The sequence below is a fragment of the Giraffa tippelskirchi genome, chromosome 4 (genome assembly GCF_054371585.1).
Source record: "Giraffa tippelskirchi isolate mGirTip1 chromosome 4, T2T-mGirTip1v1.2.pri, whole genome shotgun sequence".
In the NCBI taxonomy this organism is placed as follows: domain Eukaryota; kingdom Metazoa; phylum Chordata; class Mammalia; order Artiodactyla; family Giraffidae; genus Giraffa; species Giraffa tippelskirchi.
In genome coordinates, this window is record NC_137278.1 from 44,139,907 (window position 1) to 44,161,101 (window position 21,195).

At 45.9% G+C, this 21,195-nt stretch overlaps 1 protein-coding gene and 1 long non-coding RNA gene across 2 annotated transcripts; both read left to right on the plus strand.

The window, feature by feature from the left end:
• The first annotated feature begins 1,561 nt into the window (after positions 1 to 1,561).
• LOC145544961 (large ribosomal subunit protein uL3-like) lies at positions 1,562 to 4,188 on the plus strand. Its single transcript, XM_081588439.1, has 2 exons — positions 1,562 to 3,295; positions 3,446 to 4,188. Exons 1-2 carry the CDS (start codon positions 2,873 to 2,875, stop codon positions 4,100 to 4,102), a joined length of 1,080 nt encoding a protein of 359 aa, XP_081444565.1. The 5' UTR covers positions 1,562 to 2,872; the 3' UTR covers positions 4,103 to 4,188.
• Positions 4,189 to 11,097: 6,909 nt separating this feature from the next.
• On the plus strand, positions 11,098 to 15,650 carry LOC145544965 (uncharacterized). The gene is made up of 2 exons (XR_014081765.1): positions 11,098 to 13,723; positions 15,385 to 15,650. It is a non-coding gene; the product is annotated as an uncharacterized LOC145544965 (long non-coding RNA).
• Positions 15,651 to 21,195: the final 5,545 nt, after the last annotated feature.

Below are 21,195 nucleotides of genomic sequence, written 5' to 3' on the forward strand. Positions count from 1 at the left end.
TACTGGAGTGGGTTGCCATTTCCGTCTCCACAGGATCTTCTCGTCCCAGGGATCGAACCTGGGTATTCTGCATTGCAGGCACATTCTTTATGGTCTGAGCCTATCTATGGACCTAAGTTAAGTGCTCCTGCATTGTTCCCTCTGCCTCTCTTGAGTACAGGGCTATGAACGGGGTGGGAAACATAGGGTGCCTGTTATTAACCAACCTTGCATAAGAGAAGATTTATTCTCCCTGCATGTCATATACCAACCTCACCCTTTTTCACCAACCTTTAATTTTTTTATAACAGCTTCATATATATTGTAACTGAGCAGTACTCTATGGAGTCTTCCCAGGGCAGGCCTTCTCCCACATTTCCTGAGTTGTTTTACAGATGTGAACACCCACCACCACCACCACCGCCACAGACTTCCCTACCAGTCCAGTGGTTAAGACTCTATGCTTCCACTGCAGGGAACACAGGTTAGATCCTTGCTCGGGTAACTAAGATCCCTTATGCAAAATGGCAGAAAATGTTAACTACTTGATGACCATGAGCACACAGACCCAGGCCTCCTAGTGTCTAAAGACTGATAATGTTAATTCCTATAACACAGCCCTATTACCTCACCATCAACCAATCAGAGAATTGTTCAAGAGCTGATCAGAGACTCCATGACCGCTTTCCTTCACCTGACCTTTGAAAATGCTTTGTAGAAACCAGAAACTCAGGGGGTCTTTGGGGGCCTAAACCACCATCTCCTTGCATGGCCCTGCAAGAAAACTTTCTCTGCTCCAAACTCTGATGTTTTGGTTTGTTTGGCCTCACTGTGCATGAGGGACACAGATTTGCACTAACAATATAACAAGTTCTGCTGTTGCTGTTGCCTCTATACATCTGGACAATGAGGATAACTCCACAACTCCTTGCATCATCGAATTGCTAAGAAAACCTATAAGGTCATTTGTATGTGGTAATCATTAGTGCTTTTTCCAAACAGTCATTGGGCACATTTTAGGATTATACTTCTTGGTGTCCTTGTGGCCAGTTCCAACAGATGGTTTCCTTTGGCTAATGAATTTTGAGCAGAAGGAATACGTGTCATGTGCAGGCCATGGCACCCCACTCCAGTACTCTTGCCTGGAAAATCCCATGGACGGAGGAGCCTAGTAGGCTGCAGTCTATGGGGTTGCTAGGGGTCGGACACGACTGAGCGGCTTCACTTTCACTTTTCACTTTCATGCATTGGAGAAGGAAATGGCAGCCCACTCCAGTATTCTTGCCTGGAGAATCCCAGGGACAGGGGAGCCCGGTGGGCTGCCATCTATGGGGTCGCACAGAGTCGGACACGACTGAAGCGACTTAGCAGCAGCAGCAGCAGCAGCAGGCCAAATATTTAATTTCTGAGTGAGACCTACTGTGACATTACCATGATACTAGCAATGTTCTGAATAGTGGCTGCTCCATTGTCCTAGGTCTTAGAGGAAGCAAAAGGCAAGGGAACAGAGTACCTAATACATCTGTAGGAAACCTGCTGTGAGAAATGAACCTCTGCTGTTTCAATGTACAGGAAATTTTTTTCTTTTTTTAAAGTATAACCCAGTCTATCCTGACTGATAAAATATATAACTGTGCTTTAAAAGCTACAGGACACACATATAAGGGATATTTATTACCCCTAAATGTACCCTCACTGCAGCTCTTCCTGAATCGCCAAAGTTGTCACATTAGGACAGTGTAAACTCTGTCTAAATAGATGACTGCTCATCAATGCCCTAAGGATCAAAGGGCTGTTTGCCATGGTCCCCAGAGTAGAGCTAAAAGGGGGACATTTTAGACTCCTTAGGGGAGGGCAGCAGTACTGACCAGTCACTAAAGAAACATCCGTTGATTTAAAGAAAACTTGGGTGAGTTCATTCTACAAATATAGTCCCAGAAGGAGTCTGGGGTAGCTGTGTTTCTCAATTTACCTGATCTCTTCTATCCAAACTCAACCAAAATACTCTTGATGCTGTTAGCAGCCTGGCAAAAGTTAAAACAGGTCATTCTAGAGACATTCTATACTAAAGAGCCAAAATAACCAATAAGGTAGAGAATGATACAGAAAAATAAGTTTTGGGGTCAGATGGACCCTTTTGGTTCAGATCTCAATTTTGTCGCATGCTGGCATTATCATTTTGGACACGTTACATCAAAGCCTTGACTTCCGAGTCTGTAAAGACACCCTCCACCCCACAGTGAACCTTGTCTCTTCACAATATCCACACTCTTCTGTGGTTCCTTCCCACATTGAACGGGGCTTCATACAATGACCAACAGGGTACAGCAAAAGTGATGCTGGGTCATAAGAAGCCTTGGCCCCTTGGAACACTAGCTCTGGGGAAGGCAGTGGTCATGTGGGTCCAACTACCTGATACTATAATGCTGGGAGGAAGCCCAACAGGGAGAGACTATGTAAAGACAGGGATGCTCAGCCAGCCTCCAACTGCTTCCATCATCACAGCTAGGGCATCAGACATGTGAATGAAGAAGGCAGCTTAGACATCCAGCCTCATCGACTCCAGGTCGCGACACACGGTTTGAAGGCATTTGTCCGCTGTAGCCCCCCTTTGTCTGGCAAAGCAATAAAGCTATTCTTTTCTACTTTACCCAAAACTCTGAGATTCAATTCAGTACTGGTATACAGAGGCTGAATTTTGGCTACAATGGCAACCATGTGTGACGGTTCAAGAGTGAACCAGCCCAGCTGAACCTAGCCAGCTGATAAAAGTTTAAGCATATAACTATATTGAGTTATTTTAACCCATCAGATGTGGGGATGATTGTTACAGATAATCAGAATGTCATCTGAGAAGTGAGAATAATAACCTCAAACTAAAAATGTGTCTAAAATGCCTAACACAGCTCTACTGGCAGCTTCCGACAGCAGGATGTCTCATAGGAAGATCTCCACTCCCAGGCACGGGTCCCTGGGCTTCCTGCCCTGGAAGCGCAGCAGCCGGCACCACGGGAAGGTGAAGAGTTTCCCCAAGGATGACTCTTCCAAGCCTGTGCACCTCACCGCCTTCCTCGGCTACAAGGCTGGCATGACCCACATTGTGAGGGAGGTCGATAGGCCAGGGTCCAAGGTGAACAAGAAGGAAGTTGTGGAGGCTGTGACCATCGTGGGGACTCTGCCCGTGGTGATTGTGGGCACTGTGGGCTATGTGGAAACACCCCGAGGCCTCCGGACCTTTAAGACCATCTTTGCTGAGCATATCAGCGACGAGTGCAAAAGGCGCTTCTATAAGAACTGGCATAAATCTAAGAAGGCGGCCTTCACCAAATACTGCAAGAAGTGGCAGGACGTAGCGTAGATGGCAAGAAGCAACTGAGAGGGACTCCAGCAGCGTGAAGAAGTTCTGCCAGGTCATCCGGGTCATTGCCCACACCCGATGTGCCTGCTTCCTCTGCGACAGAGGAAGGCCCACCTCACGGAGATCCAGGTGAATGGAGGCACGGTGGCTGAAAAACTGGACTGGGCCTACGAGAGGCTTGAGCAGCAGATCCCTGTGAACCAAGTATTTGGCCAGGATAAGATGATTGATGTCACTTGGGTGACCAAGGGCAAAGGCTACAAAGGGGTCACCAGCTGTTGGCACACCAAGAAGCTGCCTCGTAAGACTCACCGAGGGCTGTGCAAGGTTGCTTGTATTGGGGCGTGGCATCCTGCCTGGGTGGCCTTCTCTGTGGCTCGGGCTGGGCAGAAAGGCTACCATCACCGCACTGAGATCAACAAGAAGATCTACAAGATTGGTCAGGGCTACCTCATCAAGGACGGCAAACTGATCAAGAACAATGCCTCTACTGATTACGATCTGTCTGACAAGAGCATCAACCTTCTGGGTGGCTTTGTCAACTACGGTGAGGTGACCAATGACTTTGTCATGCTCAAAGGCTACGTGGTGGGAACCAAGAAGCGAGTGTTCACTCTGCGCAAGTCCTTGCTGGTGCAGACCAAATGGCGGGTCCTGGAAAAGATTGACCTCAAATTTATTGACACCACCTCCAAATTTGGTCATGGTCGCTTCCAGACTGTGGAGGAGAAGAAAGCCTTCATGGGACCACTTAAGAAGAACTGAATTGCAAAGGAAGAAGGGCCTAATAGAACAGATTGTACAACTGGTAGAATCTCAATAAAATTATTTTCCAGTGGGGGAAAAAAAAATGCCTAACACAATGCTTTTGCACTCAATAGTAGCTATTTGCATTAAAAATAGCATGTCCGCATAAACACAACCAAATAAAGCAATTTTTATAACTGAAAAACACTGACATCCATTGTGAGGTCATTCTTGTAATAAATACACACATGGCAGGGGAAGAAGCTAGAAACAGGTACAGCTGGGGAAAGACTGCGGCTTTTGAAGGTCACAGCAGAGCAAAGGAGCTATGGGTCAAGATATATTTGGAGATGGAGAGTGAGACATCTGAGTGAGAACTCTGAGTCCCGGGCATATATTCCCTGCATATCAATAATATGAGGGGAAAAAATGCAATATTTATCTTACTACATTCTCCGTAGAATATGGCCATTTAAATTTTAAGTTAGTTCTCCAGATTAATGAAAAAAGCATTTATATTCTAAGTGAAACTTCTGCTGCTATATAACTGAAGAACAGAAATGAGAAATAACCCTACAATGGATTCTAAACAGCTCAAGTTCAGCAAGGTCTGTCAGCCTCCAGAGAGCTGCTCCAGATAAGGTTCACGCTTTCAAATGTCAAGGACACTGCTGGCCCAGGAGCTTCACAATTAAAATTCAGATTTTTTTTTGTGGACTAAAAGTCACATTTCACTACGCTCTCAGCTTGAGAAATGTCATGAGTAGCAGCTGCTTGTCTCAGGAATTATGCTGAAAGAAAAAGGAATGCTTTGTCACATCACCCATGTTACTACAATGTAAATGTAGGTATGGAGATACCATGGGAAAGGATCGGTGGGAAAGAGGGTAGGAAGGGCTGGGGGTGAGACTGATCAGTGGGCTTGAGGAGGAGCAGCACTGCCGCCCTGAATATCTCCTGGGTCCTTCCTCCACCCCTCTCCCTCTCTTTGAACTCATGCTCTGCCCTGTATATTCCTTATTAAAGCTCTTCTCAGGATGGAATTTAACAAGCACACTTGTGCTGAGTGGATGGGATCACCATAGTTTAAAATAAAGACTTTTTCAAGACCTAGGAGATCTTTGAGCACAGAACAAAGCCTCAAAGCAAAGCACTCATTTCTCATCTTGATTTAAAGATCAGTGAGCAGACAGGAGAAGTGGTCTCAGAGGGGCATTTGGTATGCCTGAAATGGTCCTTCCCATCCCACCCACCAAGAGCTGGTCTCATTCTCATTCGCTCTCTCTATTCACAGGTTGCCTAGTTACATTACTGTAATTGAGTTTGTTAATAAAATCTTCTATTCCTCTAGGATTTTATTTTTGGTCTGCTTGATTCTTAGTATAAAGAAATGTTCTTAAATCTCCCACCATAATTATAAATCTAAACTTAGAGGACAAATTACTAGTTGCTCTATCATTATTCACTTAGATTTAGGTATACAAAGGCATAGACTTACCAGGTGGTGCAGTAGTAAAGAATCTGCCTGCCAATGCAGGAGACACAGGAGATGTGGGTTTGATCCCTGGGTTGGGAAGAACCCCTGGAGGAGGAAATGGCAACCCATTCCAGTATTCTTGCCTGGGAAATCCCATGGACAGAGGAGCCTGATGGATTACAGTTGATGGGGTCGCAAAGAATTGGCCATGACTTAGGAACTGAGTAGGGCTTCCCTGGTGGCTCAGGTGGTAAAGAGTCTGCCCGCAATGCGGGAGACCTGGGTTCGATCCCTGGGTTGGGAAGATCCTCTGGAGAAGGAAATGGCAACCCACTCTAGTACTCTTGCCTGAAAAATTCCATGGATGGAGGATCCTGGTAGGCTATAATCCATGGGGTCGCAAAAAGTCAGACATGACTGAGTGACTTCACTTTCTTTCTTTCTAGCGACTAAGTACACAGAAAAGCACAGTAGGCTTATTTCTCACTGTTACTGTTTCCTCTCTTCTTCATCTTCCCCTATCCTGAGATGTTTGCTTTGATTCATTTGTTGCTTCAAAAAGGGCTCTTCATTTCAATAAATTGCTTAAATGACTCGTGTGGGTGCTATACACTCTGCAGCCCATCATATCCACCCGAACAGGAAAGACTGCCAGGTGAGGTTACAGAATTCTTAGGTCAAGGTCCACTTCTTTCATTAGATGTTACTGATAGTCTTCTGATTTAGTGCTGCAGATGAAAAACTTGATGACAGTCTGGTTCTCTATTATAAGTGATTTATTCTTTCTTTCTGGAAGCTTATAGAAATTTCTTTTTATCCTGGGAGTTGAGGAATTTTACAAGCTATTACTACATGTGTGCCTTTTCCCTCAATCCCAGCCTACAGTTCACTGAACTCTTTTCTTTTCTTTATTTTTGGGTTTTTTTTGGGTTTTTTTTTTCTAATTTATTTATTTATTTTAATTGGAGGCTAATTACTTTACAATATTGTAGTGGTTTTTGCCATACATTCACATGAATCAGCCATGGGTGTACATGTGTTCCCCACCCTGAACCCCCCTCCCACCTCCCTCCCCATCCCATCCCTTAGGGTCATCCCAGTGCACCAGCCCCGAGCACCCTGTCTCATGCATCGAACCTGGACTGGCAATCTGTTTCACATATGATAATATACATGTTTCAATGCTATTCTCTCAAATCATCCCACCCTCGCCTTCTCCCACAGAGTCCAAAAGTCTGTTCTTTACATCTGTGTCTCTTTTGCTGTCTCGCATATAGGGTCATTGTTACCATCTTTCTAAATTCCATATATATGCATTAATATACTGTACTGGTGTTTTTCTTTCTGACTTACTTCACTCTGTATAATGGGCTCCAGTTTCATCCACCTCATTAGAACTGATTCAAGTGCATTCTTTTTAATGGCTGAGTAATAGTCCATTGTGTATATGTACCACAGCTTTCTTACCCATTCGTCTGCCGATGGACATCTAAGTTGCTTCCATGTCCTGGCTATTGTAAGCAGTGCTGTGATGAACATTGGTGTACACATGTCTCTTTCAATTCTGGTTTCCTCAGTATGTATGCCCAGCAGTGGGATTGCTGGGTCGTATGGCAGTTCTATTTCCAGTGTTTTAAGGAATCTCCACACTGTTCTCCATAGTGGTCACTGAGCCCTTTTAAATTGCAAATCTTTCTTAAACTCAGAGGCATTCTCCTGTATCATTTATTTAATTCCTACACCTCCTCCAACAACTCCTTTTCTCCCTCTTAAATTTCTTTTTCTCATATTAGGTATCTTGGATCTGTCCCCCTACTTGTTTATCCTGGCAGAATAGCATGGCTGTTAAGAAGCAGAAAATATGATTAAGAACCGTCCCTAACAGCACAGTCACTGAAGCCAGTCTACCTGGGACTGAATACCAGCTCTGCCACAGCTGAGTGACCTTAGGATAATTCCTTAACCCTTCTGGGCCTCGATTTCCTCAGCTGTACTATGGGTTGAAAAACAACAGTAGCCAACACACACTTTTTCCATTTTGCCCAGCCAAGTTTCAAATTAATCTACTGAGTTTTTAATTATAAAATCACTATCTTAGTTCCAGGAAAAAAAGCACCGATGCCTCTTAAGTCTTAAATGCTCTGAGCTAGATCTTTTCACAGTTCCCAACCATCTTCCCTCCTGTGCGAGATGTTTGTCATTTTCTACTCCATGGACAGCGTGTTTGGAAGACAACTTGCTTTAGCCATGAAATGTGAGTAGAAGACCCACAGGCCACTTTTGAAAAGAAATTTTAAGAGATTTCACATGGTTCTGTCATCTCATTTACCTCCTCCATAAGCTGGAACATTCCAAGTAGGGGCTGTTCCTTTACCTTGAGTCCAAAATCAAAAAGGTATAGGCAGAGTCAGAGCCAGCTCATAAAGGAGAGGTATTATAACTGAGAAGCAAGCCTTTCTTTTTGTAAGCCATGGCATTTCTGGGATTGGTTGTTATCACAGCATCACCCAGCAAAAGCCTACTAATACTGGTGAAGGTTAATTTTTGTTCAAACATTGCATGTATCCTCCAGCAGTTATACTTGGCTCAGAGCCATTTATTCTGAGTCCTCTCCTAGATTTTATTTTCCTGGTTGCTGGGTCTCTCTGTGTGTATTATTCTTATTTGCTTACATGGCTCTAGTCACCTTTAGGGCTTAGGTCCACCTGGCTAGGATTCCTTAGGTGTAGCAAACTTGTAGTCTCCACTACCACTATCGCGTGGTAGTCCCCTGTTCAGGCAACAGGCTTTGACACTAAAGGTAGATTTTCTCTCCCTGTTCTTTTCTTCCACAAAGGCCAGTGCTCACCCAGCCTCACAGGTAAGGAGAAGTCTGCTTCCTATTTAGCTTCAACCAACACAGAGCCAGATACCACCATCTCTTCCTCTGGATTCCAGTCAGTTCCATTTTAGACCCTTTGATAATGTCCTACAACTCTCTCTCTCTCTTTTTTTAACAAACAGCTCTTTTTAGCATTTTATTTTTTAATTTTCTTGGCTGCAGCATGCAGGACCTTAGTTCCCTGACCAGGGATCAAACCCATACCCCTTGCATTGGAAGCTCAGGCTTAACCACTGGACCACCAGAAATGTCCCCTTACAACTCTTCAATACTCTGTTTTTCACTCTTTATTCTGTGTTTCATTTTGGATAATTTCTACTGGTGTATATTCAAGTTCACCGTTTCTGTCCTCAGCTATGTGGTATACTTATCAGAGGCATTCTTTGGCATTCAGCTCATTTTGGTTGCCTCGTGACCTTGGTTCTCTCTGGTGGATTCAGGAAGACTTATGAGGTGAGGACTTTTTTCTCACTGTTTGGGTAGGGGCTTTGTTCTTCATTCTCTTACAGCTTTCTACATCCTACGTAGAAACAGAATGTTTTCTGTTAGAATTTATGTGGGGCCTCGAAGGGAGGTAAGAAAAAGCTGTGTTTGGCTCGATTCCCAGCCAGGGGCTATGTTAGTGGTGGACAAGTGATTATCTCTGGGTGGTGAGACTCTTTTGTTCTCCTTTTAATTTGATTGTAATTTCCCAAATTATTTTTACAATGGGCCTACTTGACAAAAACCAGAACACTAAACTTTGAAGCAGTTCTTTTAAACAATTGTTTCAAATGACAGTGAAACAATTCCTGAGCGCTCCTTTCCTGGACTCACCAGAGAAAACAGTGTACTCAGAGGCACCACGGGTTACTGTGCAGAAGGTACAGACACCAAGGGAACAGAGCTCTGCTGCTCAAGGACACAGCTCCCTCAGCCCCCACCTAGGCTCAGAAGGCAACTCTGGGTATTTCCTTTCAGAGCCACCACTTCCCTGCAGCTGGGGAGGGTGCCAGGACGCCAGCCCTGTTCCTTCACTCCTACTCTGCCCAGTGGGAAAGGGCCAGATGCCAGCCCGGGGGGTAGGTAGTTGTTCCATGCTTTTCTAGCACCCTCTCGGCAACTGCCAAAATCTTAGTGATAAAACCACAGCACGGTGTAAGAACGCTACTCAGGGAGTCAAAGTCTTACTCTCAGCTCTGCCACTGAGTCTGCGACCTTGACCAGTCACTGAGCCACTCTGAGCCTCAGTTTCCTCACTTATAAAATAAAGATCACAATCACAACCACCTCACAGGACTTCATTTTAGGAGGATCAAACGTGATGATGTTACCCAGAGCATTTTGTAAACTCTAAAGAACTATCATCGTTCATTTTGTTAAGTAAATTAGGCCTGGGAGTAGAATAGGGTGGGAGAAAATAGGCCCCCAGAATCACCTGCAAATCACAGTTTGGGGCCAGATTTGGAGATACAGATAACCTCTCTCTGTTCTCTTGTCTCTTAACCACCTGCTCCCCACCCTCCTTCGGTGGACTCTCAGTGTGTGGGTGTGGTTGCAGCTGCTGGTACCCCTGTAATCACAATACTCAGGGGGCCTCCTTCCTTCCTGTCACCTATACCCTGGTTCAGGGGTATGTGTGCTGCAGGAAAGTTTACTTATATAAGAGCGAGAGGAAATGATGAAGTACCCCGCAAGGGCTTCTCTGCCCGCCCATCACTAACCCTTTAATTGAAAAGGAGGGCCGCCTTAGTAACAGTGGTGTGACATCTTCTCTGTCTCTGCCATTGTGTGCAGTGAAGATGCTGCCTAGCTGATTTCTCTGGAAGGAGGAGGAGCTAATCCCTCTCACATGAGGTGTGCTCCAGGCCCCAGGCCACAGAAACACCCTCCCTCTGCAGCTCAACCAAATATGGACTCCCAGATGGCACTGCCCAAGACCGGGAGGAAGCACAGCTGGGTTATGCTGTGACGGGAGCTGTCTAAGAGAGGACTGAGCCAGGGATGGAGCTGACACCACTGGCTGGTGGGTGATAGAGCACATTTTTTTTTTAAGTATTTATTTCTTTTTACTTATTTGGTTCTGCCAGGTCTTTGCATTATGCGGAATCTAGCTCCCTGATGAGGGATCAAACCCAGGTCCCCTGCATTGGGAGCTTGGTGTCTTACCAGTGGACCACCAGGGAAGTCCCAATAGAGCACATTTTAAAAGAAGCTTCCCTTTCATTAATTTTTCTTGGTGTCATAGAGTCTCACCACTCAATCATTGGCAGATACTACCCTTTTTCTCTTTAGCATGAGAAAAGGCTTTTTTAAATCTTAATTTATTAATTCATTTCAAAACTATACATATTTGAACATCTGTAAACATGTCTCAAACCAAGATATAAAATATTAACAGTAAGTTACTTTACCTATATGTTTCTCTTTGGGGTTGTGGTTTCCATGAATCATGAGGCCAAGATGGAATCATGAGGTCAGGAGGCAGGACCGTGCAGTCCTTCGATGAAGAGGACCAGGCCGAAGTTTGACTGACACATCTGCCCAGCTATGGGTAGAAACAGAGTCAACAGTCCTGACACACTAGCCTAAGGTCTGGTCTAGTAGTGCAACATTCTGAAGACCAACACTGAAACCTCCCTTGTGGGAATTCCCCTTCCACAAGCCAGGGAATGGAGGGAAGATGTCCTTAGAAACATGTTTTCCATGGAAGATGAGTTCACAGATAAGAATTACAAAACCTACAAGGAAAACCAACAACACTAAAGTCTTTAGACCCCCAAAACAAAATTTGATCTTGTATAATATCCCATTGTGAAAGTATCAGTTTATTTATCCATTTACCGGTCAGTGGGCATTCTAAGATATTTCTGGGTTTGTTTTTTATTATTATATAAGGAGCTATTAAGAATATTCTTATACATGTATCCTGATGTACACACTGACTCATGGAGAATGAATATTCAATTTTATAATATATTTAACCAGATCAAATTTTTCAGTCTTTCCTCTTTTTGGTTGGTGCTTTTTTGTACTTTATTAAAGAAATTACTCCTTTCTCTAGTGCAAAAAAAATAGTCATTTATCTTTTCTGTTAAGATGAACTTATGAAGACATGGGTTGATGCTATCCTTGATCCATTTAGTGTTGATTTCATGGATGTGGCGTTAGGTGGGTATCCTGTTGCAGTTTTATCCATGTGAATGTTTTTCTAGCTTCAGTTATTGAATAATTACTCTTTTCCCCACTGATATGACATAACTATTAATATTATATTTCATACTGATTCTTCACAGGAGAAATAATTTTTACTCATAGTCTTCAGTTCAGTTCAGTCGCTCAGTCGTGTCCGACTCTCTGCGACCCCATGAATTGCAGCACGCCAGGCCTCTCTGTCCATCACCAACTCCCGGAGTCTACCCAAACCCATGTTCATTAAGTCGGTGATGCCATCCAACCATCTCATCCTCTGTCGTCCCCTTCTCCTCCCGCCCCCAATCCTACCCAGCATTAGGGTCTTTTCCAAAGAGTCAACCCTTCGCATGAGGTGGCCAAAGTATTGGAGCTTCAGCTTCAACATCAGACCTTCCAATGAACACCCAGGATTGATCTCTTTTAGGATGGACTGATTGGATCTCCTTGCAGTCCAAGAAACTCTCAAGAGTCTTCTCCAACACCACAGTTCAAAAGCATCAATTCTGGGGCGCTCAGCTTTCTTCACCGTCCAACTCTCACATCCATACATGACCACTGGAAAAACCATAGTCTTGACTAGACGGACTTTTGTTGGCAAAGTAATGTCTCTGCTTTTAAACATGCTATCTAGGTTGGCCATAACCTTCCTTCCAAGGAGTAAGCGTCTTTTAATTTCATGGCTGCAGTCACCATCAGCAGTGATTCTGGATCCCAAAAAAGTAAAGTCTGACACTGTTTCCACTGTTTCCCCATCTATTTCCCATGGAGTGATGGGACCAGATGCCATGATCTTAGTTTTCTGAATGTTGAGCTTTAAGCCAACTTTTTCACTCTCCTCTTTCACCTTCATCAAGAGGCTCTTTAGTTCTTCTTCACTTTCTGCCATAAGGGTGGTGTCATCTGCACATCTGAGGTTATTGATATTTCTTCCAGCAGTCTTGATTCCAGCTTGTGTTTCTTCCAGCCCAGCGTTTCTCATGATGTACTCTGCATATAAGTTAAATAAGCAGAGTGACAATATACAGCCTTGACGGACTCCTTTTCCTATTTGGAACCAGTCTGTTGTTCCATGTCCAGTTCGAACTGTTGCTTCCTGACCTGCATACAGGTTTCTCAAGAGACAGGTCAGATGGTCTGGTATTCCCATCTCTTTCAGAATTTTCCACAGTTTATTGTGATCCACACAGTCAAAGGCTTTGGCATAGTCAATAAAGCAGAAATAGATGTTTTTCTGGAACTCTCTTGCTTTTTCGATGATCCAGCGGATATTGGCAATTTGATCTCTGGTTCCTCTGCCTCTTCTAAAACCAGCTTGAACATCTGGAAGTTCATGGTTCACGTATTGCTGAAGCCTGGCTTGGAGAATTTTGAACATTACTTTACTAGCATGTGAGATGAGTGCAATTGTGCGGTAGTTTGAGCATTCTTTGGCATTGCCTTTCTTTGGGATTGGAACGAAGACTGACCTCTTCCAGTCCTGTGGCCACTGCTGAGTTTTCCAAATTTGCTGGCATAGTCTTAGGAAAACATTATGTCAACATATTACCATTTTAAAAAGTGGTTGAAAAATTATAAGTTCCAGAAAACGTACTCCCCACTAGCTATGCTTCTGGTCCTTCCCTCACAGCATCAGGCAAGTACCCGCTTGGTCCATAGCTCTTCAGTGAGGTTCTGAGGGCATGAAGCCAGAAGAAGGTTCTGCTGTAGGGCGGCAGGGGACTCTGGTTTGCCTGAACAGAGATGGAAACAATTTATAGGCCTGAGGGAACCAGGTCTTGGGACAGGAATGGGCTAGTCAGAATAATTCTCAACAATAAGGTACTGTTATGAGCTGGGTTGAATTTTCTTGCCTCCAAAGATACGCCCTAGCCTCTGAACCTGTGGACAAGAACCTATTTACAAACAGGGTCTTTGGCGATGTAATCAAGTTAAGATGAGGTCATACTGGATCAGGGTGGACGCTAATTCAGTGACTGGTGTCCTTACAGAAATAGGGAAGTCTGACCACAAACACACATGGGAGAAGCCACGTGAAGACGGAGTCTGAGATACCAGTGAGGAATCTACAAGCCAAGAAACGCCAGAGACTGCCAGCAACCATGAGAAGGTGGGAGGAGGCAAGGGAGGATCCTCCCCTAGTGCCTTCAGATAGAACGTGGTCCTGTCAACACCTTGATTTCTGACATGTAGCCTCCAGAACTGTGAGGGAATCCATTTCTGCTGTTTTGAGGTGCCCAAAGCTTGTGGTACTTGGTTAGAGCAGTGCTAGGAAACGAACACAGGCACCTTGTCCCTTACCAAGCAAGGGCCAGACAGTGTGAGGGGACACAAGGCTGACGGGTTCCCAGCCTTTCCCATCCCCAGGAAAGGTGGCTCCGTACCCCTCTGTCTCCTCTGGACCTCATCCTCCAAGGGAAGGAGCCCGGCTCTGCCAGCCATTCTTAACATAAAAATCCAGGCAAGGAAGGAAACAGCCAGGGGAGGATCTGAGAGCCAGGAAGAGGGCAGGGACACCTGCAGGGAGAGCAACGAGGGCAGGGCTGGGGGACGTGGGAGAAGCTCTGTGAGTCTCTCAGTTCATTTAGCCACTTAGGAGAAACGCAAGTGAAAGCCGAGTTATTTTTAAATGACTTTTCGTTTCATGACCTCTTGGCTGCACTGGGGCCCCTAGCATGGAGCTGAGCCCTGCAGCAGAAGCTCTGGGAGCTTAGGGCTGAAAGCTTGGTGGACACTCCTCTCTTGCTCCAGCAGCACTCTGAGGAGGGCGCTGACCTCCGTGATAAAACTGAGGCCATGCAGCCTCTGCTCAATGGCCAAATTCAAACAGCTCAGATTGCCCTGTGCCTAGCTCAGACCTGGCAATGGCCAGGAGCCTCGAGGAAGCTCAAGGCCAGCCCTACCACTGGTCTGCACCCTCGGCACAGCCTTGCCTCCTCCGGTGATGGCAACTTGGTTTCCCTTGAGGAGACTGAATGACAGTATGTTTCTGGCACTGAGGCTTGACCAGGCAAGGCACGCAGAGGTGGAGGCCACAAAAGGGGCTCTGGAGCCAAACTGCCAGGGTTCCCCCCAGCTCTGCCTCTTCCTAGCCATATGAGAACATTATCCAACTGCCTAGGCCTCTGTTTCCTTATCTGTAAAATGGACATGATAATAGTTCTCACTTCAGGGAGACTGAGTTAATACAGCAAATGATGCGCTGGGTACAGCACTGGCACAGAATAAACACTTGATAAAATCCAGCTCTCATAAGTGTTAAAAGCATGATGCTCTTGTCAGATCTGACCAGATCTTAGCTACAAATAATATATATTATCAAGAAAAAGACTCCGATAGGTTGATTACATTCAGTGTAAGAATAAATTTATCCCTAATTATACATGTTATACCATAAATTGTACATATATATATATCTTTATTGTACCTTAAAATATTAGCTAACTGTAACATTACATGTATATTTAAAAATACAAATACTGACAAATCTCTCCATGCAGGAGAATTCCAAATAATTTACGCAGATACTTAACCCTGGAAGGGAACATAACTCCTTAAAGAGTCTCTAAAGGGCTGCAAATAGTGATTTCCTTCCAAAGAATACAGTATGGAAGAGAGTGGAGGTAATTTCACAGTGGAAAAACCTGCCCAGCATTACCTCAAGCAGAGGTCAACCCAAAGTCAGCACCAACAGTGATAAGTCACGTTGACGGATGTACCCTCGACCTGATGTGATGAGGTAACACTTTACCTCTGTGTTCTTCTCCCCAGAACCCTAAACACCAGTTTTCAATGAGAAAAAGCTCAGACAAATCCCAGTTGAGGAACAGAAGCAGTCTACAAAATACCTGCCCAGTACTCCTTGTAACTGCCAAGGTCATCGAAAACAAAGTCCGAGAAGCTGGCACAGTCAAGAGAAGCCCGAGGAGACACGACAACTAAATGTAATGTGGTGTCCAGATGGGACCCCAGAACGGAAAAAGGAAATTTGGTAAAAATCAAGGAACTATGAATAAAGTAGGAACTGTGGTTAATAATAGTGTGTCAACATTGATTTGTTAATTGGGACAAATGTGTCATACTAAGGTAAGATGTTAGTAAAAAGGGAAACTTTTTCCCTTCTTCATATGGGAGTTTCATATGGGAACTCTCTTTGTGGTGTTGACAAAAACTCTATAAATCTAAAACTGCTCTGAAAACCAAAGTCTGCTTAATGAAAATATTGGGAACATACGCCTTTGATGATTGATAGGACGTTCGAAAGTCTACGCCACTCATTTGTAACCCACACTGCCACATGGTCTCTCCTATGGCCATTTAACACGGGAAACCTGGCACAGAGTTGGCTGTTTGGAGCTGACTGTGCCATAGTCTCTAGCTGTGTGACCCTGGGCATGTTCCTAATCCTGAACCTCCCCTTCCACCTGTGAAGTGAAGGAGGTATGCCAGACAACAGTGATGATATGAATAATAATTAACAACATTTACTCAGCGCTTTCTAGTGCCAGGCCCTGTTCAAAATGCTTCACCTGAATTAACTCATTGAATCCTTACAATGACTATCAGAAAGGTATTAGCAGGATCCCCATTTTTCAGAGGAGGAGATGGTTCATAAAGTCCTTCCAGCTCATATGAACCACAAGGCTTCGGTCCCTCTCTCTGAAGGCATCTCTCAAGGCAAATCACATGAGCTCTGGAGTGTGGCCAGCACCAGCTGAGGGACAATCAACACAGTCACAACCCCTCCAATCACAGTTCCTGCTTCTGTTGACTGAGGGCTGCATCCCACCTACATCTACAGAGATTTTGTGAGCGTGAGAATACAACACAGAACTTACGGCAGTTGATGAATACGTTTACCTCCTTTGTTTAAAATGGCCAAGTTCATAAATAGGTGCAGGAGTGAGGAGACAACTAGTAAACGTGGTAGGAACAGGTGGCCTGAGTCCAAGGCCAGTCAAGAGAGGGTTACTGCCCACCAGCTGCATGGCAGTCTGGGATGGCTATGGGGACATTGTGGCTGATCCCTAACCAGCCTGCTAACCATTCAAAGAGCTGGACCAACCCAGCTGTGCTACAGTGGGTGGTGGGACTTTTCCCCACACCAACAAGCAATTTTCTGACACCAGCTGGGTGTCCTACAGTTCAACTCACTTCTGACACTATCTACCTGAAGACAGTGTCAGATCCCAGAGGTTAAGGACTCAGCCCCACAAGACTGCCCTTAACCTCCCTCAACTTCAGATGCCAAATGCAAGCCCAGACTGTCACCTGTGCTTCTGACAAACTGGCTCTAGATTAGAGGTTCAGTGAAACCCCACTTTGGGTTTGATTAATTTGCTAGAGTTTTTCACAGAACTCAGGAAATCCACTTACTCACTTAGATTACAGGTTTATTTCAAGAGGATATAATTCAGGAACAGCCAGGTGGAAGAGATGCACAGGGCAAGGTACAGGGAAGAGGCCCTCTCTGAGTGCCCACTCTCTTCAAATCTCCACTTGTTCACCAGAAGCGCTCAGTTCATTTTTGTTGTATGAGTTTCACAGCTAATGATTACAGGAGACATGAGATGGTAAAAATAGCAAACCTGGGGAATTTACAAAGCCCTCCCAGGCTGGACCTTGACTTTCTGTAAATAGGAAGTGTCACTCCTGAAGACTGTGGCAACTCCCAGGATGTCTGCATTGAACACAAGACTCAAACACAGAGGAGTGGGTCACTGACAGAGAAATTTCAGCCAGTGCCAGCTGCCTACAAGGAAAGACAGAGGGAGGCAAATGGCTTCCACTCTTCACAAAGGACACGGAATCGATTCCATATTATAGAAATGCCCAAACTCTCAGTTCCTGGCTGAAGGCAGCCCAGGCAAATGGTGGTCTCAGGTACCCTGGCCTCTTCCTCAAGGACAGCAGGCTGGATACCGAAGGCAGACTTATTGCCTAGTGCAAAGATGGGGGAGCAGAAAACTAAGCCAAGGAGTACTATGCTTAGTGTCTGACTCTTTGCAACCCCTGGACAGCCTGCTAGGCTCCTCTGTCCATGGGGATTCTCCAGGCAAGAATACTGGAGTGGGTTGCCACACCCTCCTCCAGGGCATCTTCCCAACCCAGGGATAGAAGTCAGGTCTCCCACACTGCAGGTGGAGTCTTTACCATCTGTGCCACCAGGGAAGCCCAAGAATACTGGAGTGGGTAGCCTATCCCTTCTCCTGGGGCTCTTCCCAACCCAGGAATCAAACCCGGGTTTCCCTCATTACAGGCAGATTCTTTACCAGCTGAGCTAGCAGTATCTCCCCGAAAGTGTTTACTTGAAATATTCACAAAAATGAGTCACAAAAAGAAAACAGAGAAACCAGTGCGATGTGTAACCAGACTCTCCTTTCTGTTCCAATCCTTTCTGTTCCACAAACCAGTGAGAAGTGATGGCAAGAATACCAGGGAGCAGAGCCTGCTCTGCAGAGGTCCCAGCTTGAGAAACCTGCACGCCCCCTACTTCTGGCCTTGGACCAAGATTAAGAGGGGAAATTGAAACTGTGCACAGGCAGAGAAGCCCCCGCAGGAAACCAGCCATTGGTCGAGGTAACCACGGCCACCGGCCGGCCAGTGCTCTCCTCCCTTGAGAGAGAACGGGCTTGTAGAGGCCACATGTGTCCTGCTCCCTAATCCCAAATAAGAGGCCTTGACCTTTGACAGCATCAAATAACAGCACTTCCTGAGCATTCCCAGCTCATTTAATCCACCTCTCAAGGGAGTTAGATCCAGGGTGTTTGTATCTGACAGGTCAGGAAACTGAGGGTTGGAGACATGAAGTATCTGGCCTAAATTCACCTGACCAAGAAGTAGCTCAGATCCAACCTGAGACTTTAAACACCAAGTCCAGGATGTATCTTCTTGCGCTGCTACTGTTGAATCAGTAGCCAATGGTTTTTTCAAGGGTTCTCACTTCCATAAGCTTATACATTCTGGGTGAGAAATACCAGGTGTGGATCACTCCTCCTCCATCTCCCACCTCACAGCTGAGAAAAGACCCTGCAGGGACGTGGGATCCAGCAGCTGCAGTCTGTGTGGTTAGGTTAGCCAGCCTCTGTGCGTGATTGTGTGCTGAGTCGTGTCTGACTCTCTGCAACCCCAAGGACTGTAACCCGCCAGGCTCCTCCTTAGAGTAAGTTGCCAGTTCCTCCTCCAGAGGATCATCCCGACCCAGGGATTAAACTCGTATCTCCCAAGTCTCCTGCATTGCAGGCGGATTCTTTACCAGTACGCCACCTTGGAAGGCCAACCGGCCTCTGACCGAGACTCAGATCCAGGGTTTCTTCCATGATACCGGCTGGCTGCCTCCTTCCCATCCCACTCATGGCCCCCACCAGTCCTTTCCCCCCACATCTGGAAAGTTGACTCAGGCGACAGTGGACTCCTCATCCGCATGTAGGAAGATGCCACAACATTTATGAGGCTCTTCAAATTGGGAACACTTGCCCTGGCTTTTCCCCAGCCCTGTGCTAAGTAAAGGTCATGATGTTTGTTAAAATGTGAGCACACGGGTGCCTGGCTCACAGGAAAGGGTTTCAGAGGCTGTGCCTGAGATAAGGCTGACTCCTGGAGGCTTCACCACAGATAGGCACAACTCCCCCAGACCCCCACCCCTTGTTAGAGAATAAGACTCGAAGCTCCAGCTCAGTCCTCCTGCTAGACTTTGGGGAGCCCTAAGTCTGACAGGACTGCCCCTTTTCTCACCCACCTGAGGTCTGTGCTGCAGAACATTCCAACTACTCAAAAAAGGCAGGAACAACAAGGAGTTCAAGTGCAAAGATGGTTTCCAGTCTCCCTCTGGAAGAGCAGTTTTTCTGGCTATGAAGAAAAGTTTTCAGTCCGTCTCCACAGAGGATCCTAAAGTCATTCCTCATTCTGTGAGTCTCTTGATTCCAGACCCAGGGCCCCAAGGGTACCTGAAACCCTCACTTGGTCATTGCACTAAGACATGGCTCATGTATTTGCCCAGCACAGAGTCAGGACAGCCACAGCAGCCTCTCTGAGGTAGCAACTGGAAATGATCCTCCCAGCAACCCCCTCCCTCCACACCTGTCCCAGCAGATGAAAATCATAGAGGTGCTAACAAGTAGCGGGGAGTGAAGTAGGGCTGGAGCTTTAATTGGCCTTGAAACACCCACTGCTCCTGCCTTTCTTGAGTGGTTGGAATGTTCTACAGCACAGACCCCAGGTGGGTGAGAAAAGGGGCAGTCTTGTCAGACTGCTCACAGAAGCTGGGCAGGAAGGACCAAGCTGGAGTTCTGAGACTTGCTATCCAATAAGAAGTGAGGGGTCCGGGGGAGTCGTGCCTGTCTGCAGAGAGGCTTCCAGAAGGCAGCCTTATCTCAGGCATGACCTCTGAAACTTTTTCCTATAAGCCAGACACCAGTATGCTGAAACACAAACACAATTTTTTTTTATTAAGACATTTATTAAGAGCAGTTTTAGGTTCACAGCAAAATTGAGGGGCAGATACAGAGATTTGCCATATATGCCCTGCCCCCATACGTGCATGGCCTTCCCTATGATCAACATCCCCCACCAGAGTGGTATGTTTGTCACAAGTAACGGACCTACAAAGATCTATTGTAATTACCCAAAGTCCATAGTTTACTTTAGGGTTCACTCTTGGTGTTGTCTAGTTTTAATCATGTCAAACAGCACTTGCAATCAACCAGATGTGAGGCAAGCAGCCACGGTTGTTCTGGAGGAAACCCAGATAGAATGCTCTGATCCAAGAAGTGATAGGTCCTACTTGGGAACACACGTTGAGCATAGGAGCAGAACTGGCCCAGACAAATTAGACACATGTTTTAGTTTCCCTCTTCCCTTAAATACAGGTGTAGACTGCTCTACAGCTGAAAATAATTGTTGGTTCCTTGGAGATGCAGCTATTGAATTGTTCAAGATGTGTTTGTGGGAGATGAGGTGACCAGATGATGGCAGACTGACCCTCTCCACACCCCAGGAGAGAGAAAAGGCTGTGACAGTGCACTGGACAGAGACTGTTGCTTCTTGGACTGGCCTGTGGCTGAGACCAAGACCTTCAGACTGGAGACTATTATGGTTATCTTCTCTGAGCTAAGGAGATCAGGCCACACCTTTATCTATGTGGTGGGAGGGGGTGGGGCATGGGGATACTGCACTTACCGTAAAGTGTTCTCACAGTCATTCATCCAGTGGCAGGCAAGGGAGGATGCCTTAGGCTGGGTGAGGAAAGGATTTCCCCTCCTCTCCATTTGGTAAGTGGGCTTGGAGACTGCTGTTAGTAGGCCCTTGTGGGTACCAGACACTCCTCTTCTAAGGCAGATGGAAAGTACTCTCAGGAGCCTGTTGTCACAGAAGCTGTAGGGCTGGGAGCAGGGCCGTGTCCTCTCCCCTAGGCCTGGCAGAGTCACCAAGGGACCAGTCTCATGAGCACAGAGGCAGAATCAAGTCAGCAAGGTGAGAAAGCTGGATGAGAGAGGTTTTGTGGAGCTCACGCCACGCTGTGCCTCAGGAAACTCTCAGAAATCCTGGAGAAGGAAACTCAACGTTTTGGATGTAGGAAGGAAG

What these genes read in the sequence shown, in the direction of transcription:
- LOC145544961 (XM_081588439.1), top strand. Translation starts at nt 2,873, where the DNA reads ATGCCTAACACAGCTCTACTGGCAGCTTCCGACAGCAGGATGTCTCAT. An exon ending in GGCATAAATCTAAGAAGGCG is followed by an intron (nt 3,296 to 3,445) that starts GCCTTCACCAAA and finishes CGACAGAGGAAG; the next exon opens with GCCCACCTCACGGAGATCCA.